The 16,716-nt window shown below is 34.4% G+C and overlaps 1 protein-coding gene across 1 annotated transcript in view; it reads right to left on the bottom strand.

Annotated features, from left to right (window-relative positions):
- Nucleotides 1–1,393: 1,393 nt before the first annotated feature.
- Nucleotides 1,394–16,716, bottom strand: part of LOC108771392 (dipeptidase 1) — a 119,289-nt gene continuing 103,966 nt past the window's right edge. Inside the window, exons 7-12 of the mRNA XM_018536665.1 lie at nucleotides 14,783–14,852; nucleotides 7,974–8,150; nucleotides 4,527–4,611; nucleotides 3,885–3,960; nucleotides 2,659–2,797; nucleotides 1,394–1,483 (exon numbers count right to left, since the gene is read on the bottom strand). Coding sequence (XP_018392167.1) covers nucleotides 1,394–1,483; nucleotides 2,659–2,797; nucleotides 3,885–3,960; nucleotides 4,527–4,611; nucleotides 7,974–8,150; nucleotides 14,783–14,852 — 637 coding nt within the window. The remainder of the gene's footprint in view (nucleotides 1,484–2,658; nucleotides 2,798–3,884; nucleotides 3,961–4,526; nucleotides 4,612–7,973; nucleotides 8,151–14,782; nucleotides 14,853–16,716) is intronic.

The raw sequence follows: 16,716 nt of genomic DNA, 5'->3' as shown, positions 1-16,716 counted from the left end.
TGGTGATATTGTATCTAATTATATAAGAATAAAAATAAGTCGACGGAAAATGTACAAACAGTATATAAAACTCTATTAATTTTTATGGTTCTCGTATGACGTGAGATTGAATTCAAATATTTTTTAAAACGCACAGGATATTTTTAATATAGTACAATATCATTAATTCATTTAAAAATTATAAAAAGTATGGCTTATTTCTTTGGTGTGTGACAGTGATGCCATTTACGATCGTTCTTTGGTCGAAGATTAAAGAACGATATAAATGCAACGCCTGAGATGATAATTGTGTACTCCAATCAAACTACTTCGGCTTTTTTTTTAAACGCAAGAAATATTATAAGATTAATCACGTATAATTGTCACATGCAATTTGTTCATATTTCTGCACATTTAACGCTAAATATGGCTGCCTGGTTCTAAATTTGATTAATTTAATAGATCATGCTTGCATGTGCTGGAGACATGATATGAGAAACAGCCAACCATAGTTGGTACTAAATGTACACTGAGAATAGACCTCCCATTTCTTTTAACAATTTTTTTTGAGAATCCTTTTGATCGTTTTTGCGACTAACAAAATAATTTAAATAAATTGCACGTATAATAAATATTTTTGCGAATTTATCTCGATAAATTAAAAATTGCAATTTATGAAGCGAAATTATGAAATCATGATTTAAACTTTTAAACTTTCACATTTTCTGTATTTATTATTATTTATTTCAAAGTAAAATATATAGCATAGCATATGTAATTTTAATGTATGTACTTGAACGTGTTAGTGATGCAAATTGCGAAATAAATAAATAAGTGTTATTAAGCCAAGTTTGAAGTCTGGACGGAAATGCCTGACAAATGATAGCGAAATTATGCCGAATAATTTACAAGCGTGGAAGAAATACTGAGTTAAAAACAGTCATTAATCTTTCTTTAACATTATGAGATTACTAATTCATCTGATATCGCAAAAATAAGTGGTGCTTGTAAGAGGCGGATAATTATTTCTCAAATACGATCGCAATTTACTGTCGTTAACAGCGTTTGAGGTCTTTCAAACGGAGTCGCAGGTGAACGGGCTCGTCACCTCCTAAAGGTGTCTCCGAAGAATCCTCAACGCCATTAATTTCAAAGGACCGGTCGCATTCCCGTGCTGAATCTTCGTCTCTCGTTAAGGCGCGACGGAGTCCCTGAAGTAGAAGTCGGCAGTTCTTTCGGTGTAGATTGGTCGGTCGTTTCCATTAGAGATATCCGTGAAGCTTTTCTACGGTACGGATCCTTTGACGATTCGGAGCACGCGTCCTTACAGGCTCCAGTAATACCGCGATACCCTCAGGATCTTCGGCGATCGCGCAAAGTCGAGAAATCCCGGCACAATTGTCCTTAAAGAGGATCAGGATGCGCCGTAAACGCAGGCCGAGTTGTCTGGTGGACTGATCTTCTCCACAGGTAACACCGCTGCTCTGTGCCACTCGTCACGAACCTATTATCGGAAGAGATAATGATTGCTCACTGCAGCCAGATAAGAAATAGAGAATAAAATCGATCTGCGTTTGATACCATTTTTAGAATTTCTTTTTACATGGACAAAACAATTTTGTTGAAGAATTTAGAATTAAGAATTTAGCTAAACAGACTTAAAAATATTTTGTTGGTTTAAAATTATCAAAACAATTTGTATGATGTTCGAATTTGTCTTAGAAAAGAAGAGTTCAACTTTTTTGCGATCGAAGATCGTTTTATTTCTGCATCTTATTTTTGTTCATGGAAATCGAAAATTATCATAATAATGGATGGCACTTAAGAAAAAATTGATACATTGAAATAAAGTTTATAAAATTCTCATTCGTATCGTCGCTGTCAGTTATGCTTCAATCATTTAAAAATTAATTCAGAGAGAGAGAGAGAGAGAGAGAGAGAGAGAGAGAGAGAGAGAGAGAGAGAGAAAGTTTGATCGATTTTATTAACTTTATTTTAATTTACCAATGCAAAACTTTTTATAGCATTGCTGATCATGTTGGAATTTTTTGCATGATTATTTTAATAATGTAATGAAATTTTTCGAATCAATATCTACCTAAACTTTTAGATACTTTAATAAAATCATTCTTTCCGCCGGAAAAAATCAAAACTAAATTAGAAGAAAATTACGTAACATCTGTAAATTTTTCTGCAGAAATATTCGTGCGTTATTTAATCACTATAATATTTCATTGTCTATTAATGTTTCTATCTTTCATTGTATACAACTATTTAATTTGTCTGAAAAAGCTGGTTTTTGTTTTTCTTGTTACTTTTTTTATGTCATGTAGCATTTTCTTTATTGCGAGCGTGAAAATAATTTCAACAATGAACTTGTGAAAACAGGAGCAACGCCATAGTTATAACGCACTCAATTAGCTTAGCGCGCGCGCGTGTGCACCTAACAAAGAGTGTTAAAACTTTAATAACCATCCAAGAGCGCTGATAAATATATTCAACGAGCGCGCGCAATTAATCGTAGTCAGATATCCGGAATTACTTAGTCACGGTCGTGTAGGATGTTTTGTTTTAGCAGCTGAAAAGCTTTTTGTTTACAGCCATTGTAAATAATGATCGTAAAAAAAAGAAAAACAAAAACGGCATCGTGTAACCGATTAGAAAAGAACATTGCCATACCTGTTCGACTTTTGCAAATACCCTCAATAAGTTGAGGCCAGCTAGTTTTTTGATGTCATCCTCCGTCCATGTAGGATCCTCTAACAAGGTGGCCAATAGTTGCGGATACCTCGAGACATCCTCTAAACCCGTAGGAGTACTGCAAAAGAGACAAATCTCGTGAGGGTCTAACGATCTTCTTAACTTAGTTGATTCGAGGTAACACTCAGAGAGCGATAAGTTCGCAGTGCTTGATGCGTTATGTTCAGTTCTTAAACGAGCATTGTAACAATAAACTGAATAACGATTGAATCGTTTGTTTTGAAAAAGATATGAATTATATTTTTAGTCAATCTGAGTTGGTATATTTAGTGTCATAAAACTGGTCTTCAATACTTTCACTTCTGCTACAGTATTGTACTCGCAATTGACGTGTGTCCCACGCATTATTGTAGATACGCAAGCTTTTGTGATTCCACATTAGGTCTGAACAGTTTGATTGTTGTTATGAATAAGTATTGAATTCGAAAATAGAAAATACTGTACAATAAAAATAAATTTTACAATTAGCTAGTTTATTGTGAAACATATTTATTCGAGCATACATGATATAAGTTTAATCATAAAATTATTAAAATTTACGATCTATTTGGATGATATATTAGTGATTTTACAAACGTTATTTAGCTCAGTTAGAGAGAATTTAATATATCAACATCTTTCTTCAATTCGATATTTTAGTAAGAGGGATATGATTTAAGTCGTTTTATTCTTTCTGAACTGATAGTGATATTCACAGGTATGCGCAGTCTACTGTTAAACCGAAATAAATTTTGAAAAAATTATTATGACGAAGAAAAAAGAAGTTGCGTCAGCAACGATATATTTTACTATGCATTACATTATTACAAGAACCATGATAGGCACTTTGTGAAAGTTTCATGACTGCGGAACAAAAGCAGTTCCTTGGGCATTGTTTCTTGTGCCTCCCCTCCATAAAATTAACCTCCCGGGACTCACGCGCTTCTAAAAACAAGCGAAGCAATTATCTTCGAGCGTAAAAGTGGAACTCTCTGTAGGTTAAATACATATTTACGTCGAGTTTCAGATTTATTACGGATTGTAGTTTTCGACGAAATTAATCGCAAGCGCTACCATACCAAATTACTTTTACAACAAAGCGCCATGTACGGGTTGCCTCTGAGTGCTCCTACGTGCGAAAATAGATATTGTGAAAGAATAATTACAAATTTATCCCGTCGAAACCCGCTCCGATCCCAACGTGATCGATTCCAGCCACCTTTCGAATATGATTGATGTGTGCTGAAACAATATATTGGGCCTTGATCATTTTGTCCTGGTACCAGCACGTCACAAAATATTTTAATATGAAATATTTTAATATAAATGCATGCGCTTTTGCCTGTGGGAATAAAATGTGATTGGGGAATAACATGATTATGAGGTAACGTGCTCATGAGATCGCGTCATACATGCATATATAGGTAAGATAAAACGTTTTATTATTGTCAGAACGTGCATACACACGCAACGGATCTTTTTAAATATTTACGCGAGCGCTAAAGTAGAAGTAAATATACATCCTACTTAAAAAATGGCTAAGCAAGATGAATTGCAGGATTCTTGCAATATTAAGATACATGTTTGTTTCTTCATTTGAGAAATAACGGATGCATTTATTTGGTTGTAATTTTATGTCTTTTTAAGAGCATGATTCCGAAAATTAAATTTACAACGGAAAATGTGTCAAAGTGACGTAAAATATAACGTGTACAGTAATTACGCGTCTGTCACATGCAATATTGATACGGTATAATTTATTCCCGGGGTGCAGCTTAGCACAGTTTCGCGTATAGCGTTGCACGTACCAATAACGTCTTTTATAGTAGCGGTGCTGTTGCATGTTATGAAGTAGGTATAAAAAGGGACCATCGCCACTCCGCCATTCTTAGCCTGTGAACAGATGCATTAATGTCATACACACTGTGCTATCGTATTTCTTTCGATCTTTAAACGTGTGACACGAAAATACATTGTGCAGTTATTTGCAATAAAGTTGTAATACACATTATCCCACTCGTGAAATTTATACGCGAGAAAATGGTAGCTGGTTGTTTAAAACGGTCACTCTTTAGAATCCCATGATACAAAAACATTGACATAAAGATAAATTAAATATTTTATTAATTTAAAAAATTTGTTCACCTAGATTATTGTAATTATAAAATTTATACGTTTAAAGATTTACATGTAATAATATGATATAATTGCATCAAAGAAGTTAACGATACAGAAAATTAGCAGTTAATAATGAAAATTAAATTACGAGAATTATTACAATAAGTATTGCAAAAAAGTAATAATACAATATAGAATAATTTAATTAATACTAATTTCTTCATTAATTACATTGGTTTTTTTTTTCTAATCAACTGAACGTGAAAACTGTCAGGGATATTGGTTCAAGAAACACGCAGTTGTTTATTTGATACGTATCCTTGCTTAAACTCTATGCAATGTTAATTAGGGTAGCAGGACAACGCGGTTAATAACACGTTAGCGGACAAGCCATTCGGCTTAGATCGCTGTTACTCATCCTCTCGTTCTGCGGATATAATTAAGGGAATATCGATCGCCCATGGAGAGAGAAGAGAATGAAGTTTGTGGACATGACGATGTTAGAGTGACTTGAAGACATCAAGGAAAATTTCGATTAATTAATCAGTAATCATTTTGTTTTTCGAAGATGGGTTAACAATACTTCGCGTGCACTGCTTTGTAAGTTGAAAATGTATTTTATAACCATCGATGAACAAAGTAATATAATTAGTGATGCATTTTGATAAATTAAATTTGCATCGTACATTCTTTTGAGAAAATTTCGAAGTGTCAAATTAATCAGCAATAAATTGAATTCAATTTCGTTGACTTAGAGCTCCTTGAGCTCATTGTCGGTTCATCAATCGTTAATCGACGGACATGCGGTACGAGAATGGGATGAAATTTTAATGAACGTTTAAATCCTCGGCCAACTGTTACACTATTGAAACGTCAATTATCGTACCGCGTTTATGCTCCTCGCGAATTTAATGAGCGAGGAAAAATTTTGGTGCTGCGGTTCAAAGGGCGAGATTAATGCCGCGATTGAATTAACGCCAATTGGCGATGGTGGGTGTGAGCACTGTGAACAGAATTATCGATAATAACGTGGATTAAGCCTTGAACTTCTAACACACTCGTGCTATTCTGGCGCGTTGTTTCCGTCGCTCGAAATCGTTTTGACATAATAGATATATATCTCGAGTTCTCGTTCCTTCGTCGATTACGAATAGTTTGCGATTATCTCGTTACACGAACTCGAACAATTTGCGCGTTCTCGATGTTACTTTGTGTTTGATAATATAGATCCCGATGTTCTTGCACGTTTCTACCAATGCAATCCATGCGTACGTTTTACAACTTTGCGGATTGCAAACTACTCTCGTATTGCGTTCGATTTGCACACGGCTGGCCTCACTTCGCTTGTACGCTACGAATTTAATTTCGACGTTACGCATCTCACTTCCAGATATCGGATCTGTCGATAAAACTTGCGTTTAATCACCCAGCACTGCGGGCACACCTTCTTTTTTGCTTTCGCATTTTTTTATTTCCTTTTACATGTACTCGAACGGCTGCAATATATAAAAAGCGATTGTCGGCAGCTATTTATTTTCGTAGTGTATGCTTGATTTTTTCTCGAATTCTACTATATTGAAATTCTATCACGCATATATTCGAATTCATATATTCTATCATATTCATATCATTTTATTATATTCGAATTCTATCATATTTTTATTATCATTATATACTTTATTATATCTTTACACACACAGTATAAACAATTTTACTGAAGTAACCTATAATATTTAAATAGCTACATTCGGATCTGAGAATAATTGGATTATCGAAATAATTATATAGAACGCTCAAGTTAATTGCTAGAATAACAACAATTTATGTAGCATTTTTATCACGCTTGAGTTTTCTACATAGTTATTTTATGTTGGTCCAATAAAATTATTTTCAGATTTGTACCTATACATGGAAAGAATGATTTTATTGAAATATCTATACATTGGAAAAAAATATTATATCAATAATATTATTTGAATTGAAAAAATAATTTTGTTAAATTAATAATAGTATTAATAAAACAAATAACATTTTATCAAAACAAGAATGTGACATACTTACTTTTTCGTTAATTAGTGTTATTAAATTAAAAAAATTGTTTATAATTAAAATAATGCAGTTGATACAATATAATTTTTTTCAATGTAAAAATTTAGCTGCAAATTTGAAAATAACTTTTTTGGGTCGTCAAAATAATTATATAATAAGACTTAAATTAGTTACTAAAATTTGTTGTGATATTATCATCGAGTTTTAACTTCCTACGTAATTATTTTGATGATCCAAAATTATTTTCAGATCTATGTCTAAGCTAAATTTTTAGATATTTTAACAAAATCATTTTTTTCTATGTACATTTTCCACGATAATGCTTTAATATCGCTGCCTTTTTAATTATATTATAGTTTCACATCGAAGTTGTAATTAATTACAAGATTAAAATAAATTTTTGACGAGACTATTCTGCATTGCCGCGTGAAATCAATAATGTTCATGACCATGTTTACAGCGTAGCTGCGGATATTTTATTACTCGCTGCTCCTCAAATATTACACGTATCGTAATTCCGCCGGGCAGTTGTCGCTCACCAATACTAAACCACACCACAACTGAGCTTTAGTACGACCAGGTTGGTCCGTGGCATGTATGTGCTAACCCAAAATCAAATAATCTTGGTATGGTCGAACAAAGGTAGTAGCTGTGGTAGCCAGCAACTTTCATACGCGCCGGTTTACATTTTCGCGAGTGCCCGCTTTGATTTTCTCTATCCGTCTCTTGTAAACCGCGGTGTAGTAAAGAAATATCTCATTCGTTTTCTGTACACGAGCGCTCGTACTTTGCAGTGTTTTCTAACTGACCGACACGCGCGTGGTAGCAAGAGAGAACCTGAATAAATAAATAAATAAATCCGTCTGTACTACATATACTGCAATCGACGTATCGCTTTTTTTTTTTTTTTCTCGTGACAGAGCGCGCTCCGTTTTGCTCGCTACCTATTTTTCGCGGAAAGTGCGGAATATCAGCAACGACGGAATAATTGAACTGATCCGTTTACCGTATTTCTTTTCCACTCTGTTTTTAAAGCGCAATCCGATTGCATTTGGGGTATACGTGTTTATACGACGCAAAGAACTCACCAGATTTCTGAGCACGTCGTCCGGCACGTTTCTGGTGGAATTGCACAGCGCTCTGGCAGCGCTGTGCGAGAAGATCACCGGCGCCCTCGTCGTCTGCAGAGCCGCCCTCATCGTTCTTGTCGAGACATGCGAGAGATCGACCAGCATGCCCAGCCTGTTCAATTCCCTGACAACTGCCTGCGGGGGAAATATAATAAAATGCTTTAAAATTCATTTTCGTTTCTATAAACTAATGTGGCTATTTTATAAAGCAGATAAAAGGATAAAACTGAATCGATAGAATCACAAGACATTAATTGCATATTTAGATGAAAGTATTGTGGATAAAAATAGGTAAATAAAATAGGTAAAAAAGATACAAGCCGAAAATGTTTTGGATGTGTATAAGTCAATAAGAACAACAAAACAAATTTTGATTATATGAATTAGAATTCTGATTTATAAAAAAAATTTCAAATTTAGATGAAAAATAGGATGGATAAATAAATAGATGATGTAAGTATATAATAAAAATGCTGCACTGAGAAAAATGTTTGAATGTATTAACAAGAATTAGTATTGTACAAACAAAATGAATTCTGATCGCGTATAAATTAGAATTCTATAATTATCGTAATCGAATTTCTGATTATTTCAATTAAAATGATTGCTATATTTAATTATAAGTGTCCAATTTGTACCTTTTTGATTAAATCTGTTATAATTCCAATTGACTTTTTCCAGTACATTTTAGGACTTTGTCTTTCTATTTATTATATATATATATATATACCTACACTATTTCTCAGGTTATATTTTTGGTATAATATATTTCAAATGTATATTTTAAACTTATGCTTTAAAAAGAGAATATTTAATAACGAAAGTGAAGTGTAGGAATAATCAAAGTATCGTAAATATTTTTAACTTCAAAGTGCGATCGAAATGTCGGAATGAAGTGCGTCTATTGCAAAAACACGTGGGAAGGATAGAGGAAAAGGGTAAGAGAAAAATATCAAGAGAAACAGAGGAAGTTTTGACTAGCGAACATTAACCGAGAACGCAAGCAACCATTCCCTCATGTGGGAAAAAGCTTGGATGTATTGGCGATTGGTCGAACGCAGAGGTAGTATATTTGCGATCCTCTTCTGCCATAAATGTTAATCGCTTTTCCTTATCTTGACAACGGAGTAGGTTTAATTTTGAGGATCGTTGCGAGTTCCCCCCGGTGTTATAGATTAGCGCGTTAATTTCATTCAATTTTCCGGGTTTAGCTTGACCTATATCGTTGTTTTAATTAACGGATCATTTAATTAACTTTTAAAATACAGGATTGCTAAAAATAATTAGCGGATAGAATTGAAAGAACTGATTACGTTTCTTCGTTATTTTTGTTCTTTCATTAATTTTAGAGATCATGACTTTTATTCGGATGTTCCTATACGTATTTTCTACAAACGTCGCGAGCAAATTTCGATAAATACAGTCCTGTCGATGGAAAAGGAAATGGAGGGAGGTGGGTGGAAGAACGAATCACAATGGTCTCGTTTTTCCGGCATTAAGGGTGAGAGCTCACTTTTCTCGGCGTACACGATTTCATGCGAAAGATTCGAGTCTCGTGCGTAGAAAACGACGCGCAATGTTTTTGTGAATAGACTGTCTCTGATACGCGTCGTTTTTGGCGAAATAAACGATTACGCAAATAGAGAATGGCTTCTTATCAGCAGTATTAATAACCGAGAAACAAGCGAAAAAGCACGATTCGCGCGTGTTAAATATCGTAAAACATGCGAATAAAGTCGCGGACAGGTAGAATGGACGAGTAAATGGTTACACGAAAAGAACGGTTTCGCTGAAGTATCTAAAAATTCAGCTACTTATATACAGATCTAAAAATAATTTTGCTGAGCCATTAAAATAATTATGTAAAAATCTCAAATACGACAAATAATACTGCAAAAAGTTTTAACATTCTAGTAACCAGTTTTTCTAACAAAAGTTTCTAATAAAATTATTTTCAATTCTGTATCTATATATGTATAATTTTGTATATAGCTAAAGTTTTAGATACTTCAGTGAAGCCGTTCTTTCCGTGTGTGTAAAAAAAAGAACTGCAATATATTACTAAAAATTAAATAAAATTGAAATAAGAAAATTAGGCTCCGAAAATGAATCAATCAAATAAAACTAATATTTTCAATAAGAGTTAATATGATTGTTAACGCATAAACTATATTATTAACAAATTGCATAATTGATATATTTCAACAATTCGCTCAAAATAAAGTCGTTAAAAATTATATCGCAAAAATTTTATCATAATAAAAAGTATTATTTCAATGGTTTTTTGGTATGTAACTAGCGTACGTGAATTCTAACTTCATGCGCTTCAGAATAATGTTCGTGAAATTTTTTGATCAATTTAGATTTAATCGCGAAAATTTTCAAATTAATAGCATCGCGGCAATTATTACCGCATTCGACATCCATTTCAATCCTTTGCGAAAATTAAAAGGGAGGAAACCCAGTTTCATAGTCGGCATCCCGCGGCGCGGTGGACGAAACGGCGAATTTTCGTGGTGTAATCCGATGCCTGTTGCTGAATATCGAGCGCGTGGCGGGACTAGGCGAAACTAATCGTCACATCGAAAAGCCGCAATAAAATCAAGCCCGCGATGCCATGTTGCAACCGTGACAAATACAACGCCGCGAGCTATCGCTATAATTTCACGATACATCACCGCGTCGCGTTAACGGTGATTCAAGATGCGTTTGTATATACGTACTCGCGCACCTGGTGATCGGAAAATATAGGTCGTTCAATAGAAATAACAGGTCGAAGGAACAAGAGAGTAAAAGAGCAAAAATGTTCGTCGAATTGCGCATTCGTTTCTACACACGCGAATTTATTTCAAACTCTTTTTACCGGGGCGATGCAGGATGGACGATGCTGTCCATCGTCGGAAATGCATGTTGGTATTTACAGCGGCATGACGTTATGGAAGGTTGAACTGTACGAGGAGACATGAGCACGCGCGGGGAATTTTCAGATAATTCCATTTGTCTTTCCGAACGAGCTGTGGCGTCGCGACGTTTCCATTTGAAACGACACGCGAAATTCGTTTCGGTTGAAACGTATTGCCGGATATACAAACAGGCGGTTCCGAGAGACTTAGATTTCGAGGTAATGAGTCACTCATTTACAATCCGTTTAATTAATTTACATTTCAAATTATTTGCTATGCGGATGGTTGTAAAAGCTAGTTTCTTTGGCCTGTATTTTGAAACTCCCCAGTAAACATCAACTAAAAGTGATATAACATCAATGTTATAATTTTACACTCAACAATATAAATATAATATAACACATGTTATATGTAACAGCTACATTGTTCAGTGTGAAATCATAACATACTGGTGTTGTGTTACTTTCAGTTGGTGTTTACAGGGTCTCGTATAATGCGGAGAAATTTCTTTTGTTTGAACAGAAAATCAAACACGCGAAAGAGAAAAGACTTTTCTTCCTTGGACAGAAAATCAAACTAGCGTACGAGGTGAATTATTGTTCCTGACAAAAAACTTCGGTATTACAGACGAAGAAAAAGAGCGATATTAAATTCATTTCGATTGAAACGTTTTTTGTCGGATATACAAAACGAGCTGTTACAAATGTAATATGTTGTACGTGTTACTTATATTGTTGAATGTGAAGTTATAACATTGATGTTATGTTTACTGAGTGTAACGTAAAATCGGAGAGATACATCTCTTCTTGGAAAACAGAAACCAAACTAATACATACGAGGATAGATTATTGGGGGGGGGGGGGGGGGGGGGAGGAAGAAGAGGGCGATATTACTTCCAGGACTTGTAGATTATCGGAATTTCGTGGTGAAATGTACGCTCGGTACCAAGGCTAGTAGCAATAACACTTTTGTACCGTCGGGTGTTTCAATATAGCCAGCGGTGGTGCTGCGACAATCGAGACACGGCAACGCGACTTTTCGTTTGCGTAGCAAACAAAATAGAGCACAGTTGATATCGCGCGTACAGGAAATTCTTTTTTCCGAATAATTTATTGTAACCATGGCTCAAGCCATATTTACCGTTTTTCGATAGTCAGTTACAATGAATGTATGCTGAAATAACGTTATAGGAATTGGCGATATTTATTAATTAAGTTTTATTTTTTCGATTTCCCGCAGTGAAGAACGAATTGAAGAACTTACTGCAGTTTTATAAAAATGTGGGTTTAACCAACTGTTTCCCATCATTTTTAACTTTAGTTTGTCTCCTCTATATCGTTTATAAAATATGGGTTAATCTACTGTTGCAGTCAGTACATTTGGACTACATATGGAAAGAACGATTTTGCTGAACTAATATTTAGCTTATAGATACATATTTGAAAATGTGTAGTTTTGTGTTGAACCATCAAAATAATTGTTGAACTTTCAAGCATAATGAGCAATGTTGTAAAAAGTTTGACATTCTATAAAATGACAAAGGCTTTATGAATAAATCAATAACAATATAGAAAGGGAGCATAAAAACCAATGCTAGTTGTTGTTGGGAAACTAATCTTTATCACATTCGAATCCTATTAGAATAACAAATTAGATGTTTCGACTTTTATTCGGTCATCTTCAGTATTTAAAATTACACAGTACCTGTATATTAAAATTCCAGGCAGCTTTTAATAATTAGCGTCAAATTTTCTTACAACTTTTTCTCACTACTTGTGGTTAAAATTACAACGATTACACTTGTCATTTTAGCAACCAACTTGAGCGTTCTATGCATAATTATTTTGATAGTGCAACGAAATTATTTTTAGATCGGTGTCTGGCGAATTTCTTAAATAATTCAGTAAAACTGTTTCTTTCCCGCGTGATGCAGTCAAATATATATAGATAGCAAAAAGTCTAGATCGTATATTATGAATAAAAATGATTAAAATTCTGGATCATGTTATTTGGAAAGACGTCACTACGACAGCGAATTATTTCAGACTTTTAATTGTCAATTTATAGATGGAATGTCTATATTTAGCACTTTATGAGGGCGAGCGTCAATGAGAAATGGCAGAACATTTAACGCTGCGCGTAGAATTTTTCTTTGGAAAACCTGTATCATTTATTAATATAAAATTTAGCTGTTGCAAGGGATGCGAGATAACGGGAGGTGATTCGTATGATTTACGTTCTTACGCGTTTTTCTCGTCCGTTTATTTCTTCCTTATTTCTTACCGAGTTTACTACTAGTTCTTCCTTTTCTTTTTTTTTTTTTGGTTCTTTTAATCGAAAACTGCCATTGCCATAGGATTATGAATTTTGACAAGAACTCAATTGATGCGAAATTATCCGATGAAGATTCGTTTCTTTCGGTTTTTTGAACGAAAATAATCGCGCGACGCTGAATAGCAGAAATTCGCCTCGTCGAGATCAGCGAACCTATGCGTTAACGCTCGAAATCCCTCGACGAATTCTACGCGCGCGAAAGTGGGTCGGGATATAATTTTATGAACGCGACGGAGCGACGGGAGTGATAAACGGAATGTAGGTCGGACGCGATCACTCGCGCGTTCGTTGACGATCATTTCCCCGGTTACGTCGTGGAAAAATAATTCCAGCCATCGAGATCGTGAAGCTACGATCTAAATCCCGCTACGAAAATTGGGAACGTCCCTGATGTAATGTGCCGTCGTGACGTCTCGTTTATTTAGATATTCCAGAAGGATAAGCCGTTGGGAAATTTTAACGTACAGGCGCGAAGTGTTATAAAAATTTGCGGGCATTATTTTATGTATTTATGCATTTCATTCGCTAATAGGTGATTTAAGCGCCAAACTTTTTTCATTTGAATAACAATTCTACAAAAAATGTGAGTGTACGTTTAATGTCATGGCAGTAAATTTGGCAGTAAATTGATATAAACATGGTATAGATTTAACACTATGATTTAAAACCTGTGATATTAAATTCATACCGTGTTGGGAGGGGTGGTTATACCAACACCAGCACGGTAAGAATTATAGTTAATACGCTCTAAATTTTTGGAGTGCACTTATTAATATAAAGAGCAGAAATTGAGCCAATCTTAAAAAATAGTGGCTCAATTTTTAATCTTTAAGAGTGAGATTTCACTTTCCAGAGTGAGATTTACTCTAAAGGTTTTTAGAGAGTGCTCCTTTACAGTATTTTTTGTAAAATGGTCTAAATCGAAAAAATTTAGCGTTTAAATCTGTTAGCGAATATTACCATGAGTTTTAAATCGTACAGTTATAAATGTAAATATGTTGATATTTATATTAACACCAGTATGTGGTAAAAATTATATAAATATCTCATAGCCTTAAATCCACACTCATATTTTGTAGAACGCGCGCACTTGTAATAATGTAGATGCAAATATAGAAACAACATTAAATTACTTCAAATATTTTAACAACATGGAATACTCTCTCTGATTCCATGTTGACATTACTATTTATTGAAGAAGCATCATATTTCCGTAAAAAGATGAAAATGTTTAATGCGATATTTGCGTTATAACGTATATATACACGCAGAGTTCATAGCGAAATTATAATCTAAACTGTCGCACGGTCGTTTCGCGGAATAATGCTGGGACGCATCTTGGCCGGAAGTCTGCAGTATTATTTTTCTGCAGAATGTCGCGCAGCTCTGTCCGCGGTCATAAAACGGAAACTCTTTCGGAAGCGTGTATGTACACGCGGGCATTTTTTTTTTTTGCAAACGCGATATTTCCCTGTTCACTGAAAAAGGTAAATCCGCAGTGGAGCGCGTACAATGTAAATGTTGACTCACTTTCCCAAATTCGCTGAGGCCCGGCGTGGAGTCCTGAGTGTTGTTCGTCTCGCCAACAGAACAGACTGCCCTGCCAAGAAAATGTCTGTTAGAACGTTAGTCTACGAGTCTCGCCGCGAAAATCCAGCGGTCGCGCTGGGTGCCTGGCGCTTGCTTTCTGTCCCCGCGGACGAGTTTCGCGGACGAGAGCGAATAATGTAATATTATATATTTTCTAAAACATCATGTTATACAGCTTCTAAATTTACATACGTATTTATACTACGCGTATATATTTATCATGATCCATTCTCAATGTGAAATAAAACGAATTTTTAGTAACACAGTAAATTGTCAATCATAAAAGCGTGTACATAATTAATAAAAAAAAATTAATTACATTATTTACTCTATATTTTACTATGCCTAAAAATACTATTTATTTATTTGATATTATACAGAATATTAAATATTAATATAAGTTTCTTTAATAGAGTTTGCATTTGTCCGAAACTCGAGAAAGTTGACAATTTTCAGCTTGAACGTTTATAATTTTTGTGACATAATTTCATATTTAATATTGTGTATATGTGTGTGTAACACATTTTTTCACAAGAGTGATTCTGACATTAAAAAATATCTTAAATTTGTATTAGATTTTTATATTCTCAGTTGTGACTTAGACACGCACTCAGAAAACAGACTCTATTTGTGTTCGAGGAGGCTCATCCGAGAAGCGCTGGGTCAAGTAATTTAGGTCAATGTACACAAACTCCATGTGCGCTTTCTGGTTGCGCACTTCGTTATCATATACGTAGCCTTTAGAATCGTTAAAGCAATTTGAAGCTCATTTGAGTTCCACGAAACTTTTCGGAAGTAACGCGCGTTTCCATTTAGCCATTTATTACGATTAATTCTTGCTGTCTGCTTGATACAAATTAATTGTTGGCTTGAGGACAAGTTTTGAAGTATCTACATAATAAAAACTATGTCTTGAGATCGCAAATACGTAATGACTAATAATTACGAAGCTGTATAATTTTGAAGTATTATTTTAATATTAGAGTTTTTCTGAGATAAATTTGACATTGAATTTTGTAAGAAATTATTACTTATTACAATTTTGTAACATTTCTTGGATAAATATCTTAACGTTTCTAACTTTGAATATCTATTAAAATAAATATTATTTTCATTCAACACACACACAATTGCGAGATGCAATATCTCGTTTAATAACTTTTATAGCTAAACATTTGCATAAATTTAATTTTTGTAAAGAAATATATATCTTTAAATTCGCCAGAAAAGCTACTAAGATTTGTTTTGTCTGAATATATTTTGCGTTATTTCTGTCTGCTGTTGAATAATGAAATCACATCAAATATCGAAGAAATAAAAATAACAAGGTTAAAAAACAAATAATACGAAAGTGCGAATGCTATCGAGAATCCGATAATTCTTCACGGTCAATTCTCGCTTCTAGACGTGGAAACGCCAGGAGATGATTCGGCATCGTCATCTAGAACTGTAGAAAATTCAATCGAGTTGACAATCTCGCGTCCCCAAGGAAAAGGGGGAGGACAGATGTGACAGACGAAGAGAGACGAGAGAGAAAGAGAGAGAATAGGGTCAGAGGCCGACATTAAGGCCCGGGTACACGTCCAAAAGCAATTCGGATATTGTCCCAATAAAAGCACGCTTTTCCTCATGGATGCCGGAAATCTCGGGCCGCAGAGATGAAACCGCATTTTTACGACGAGTTTTCTTCAGATATTCTCTGTGTAGTAGGCTTCTTTCATAGACGTGCACTTTTCTGAATGTTCCAAATCGCCTGTTCCTTTGTAATTCACATAACTATTATTATAAAAAATTGTATGTTATTGTTCTTTTTATGACGACACAATTTATGACGTTACATGATATGAGTTCGTATGTAAAGTTCCTTAAAAGGA

The sequence above is a fragment of the Cyphomyrmex costatus genome, unplaced genomic scaffold (assembly GCF_001594065.2).
Source record: "Cyphomyrmex costatus isolate MS0001 unplaced genomic scaffold, Ccosl1.0 scaffold158, whole genome shotgun sequence".
Lineage (NCBI taxonomy): Eukaryota > Metazoa > Arthropoda > Insecta > Hymenoptera > Formicidae > Cyphomyrmex > Cyphomyrmex costatus.
The sequence above is the reverse complement of the archived record's forward strand: the minus strand, read 5'-3'. Positions and strand labels throughout refer to the sequence as shown.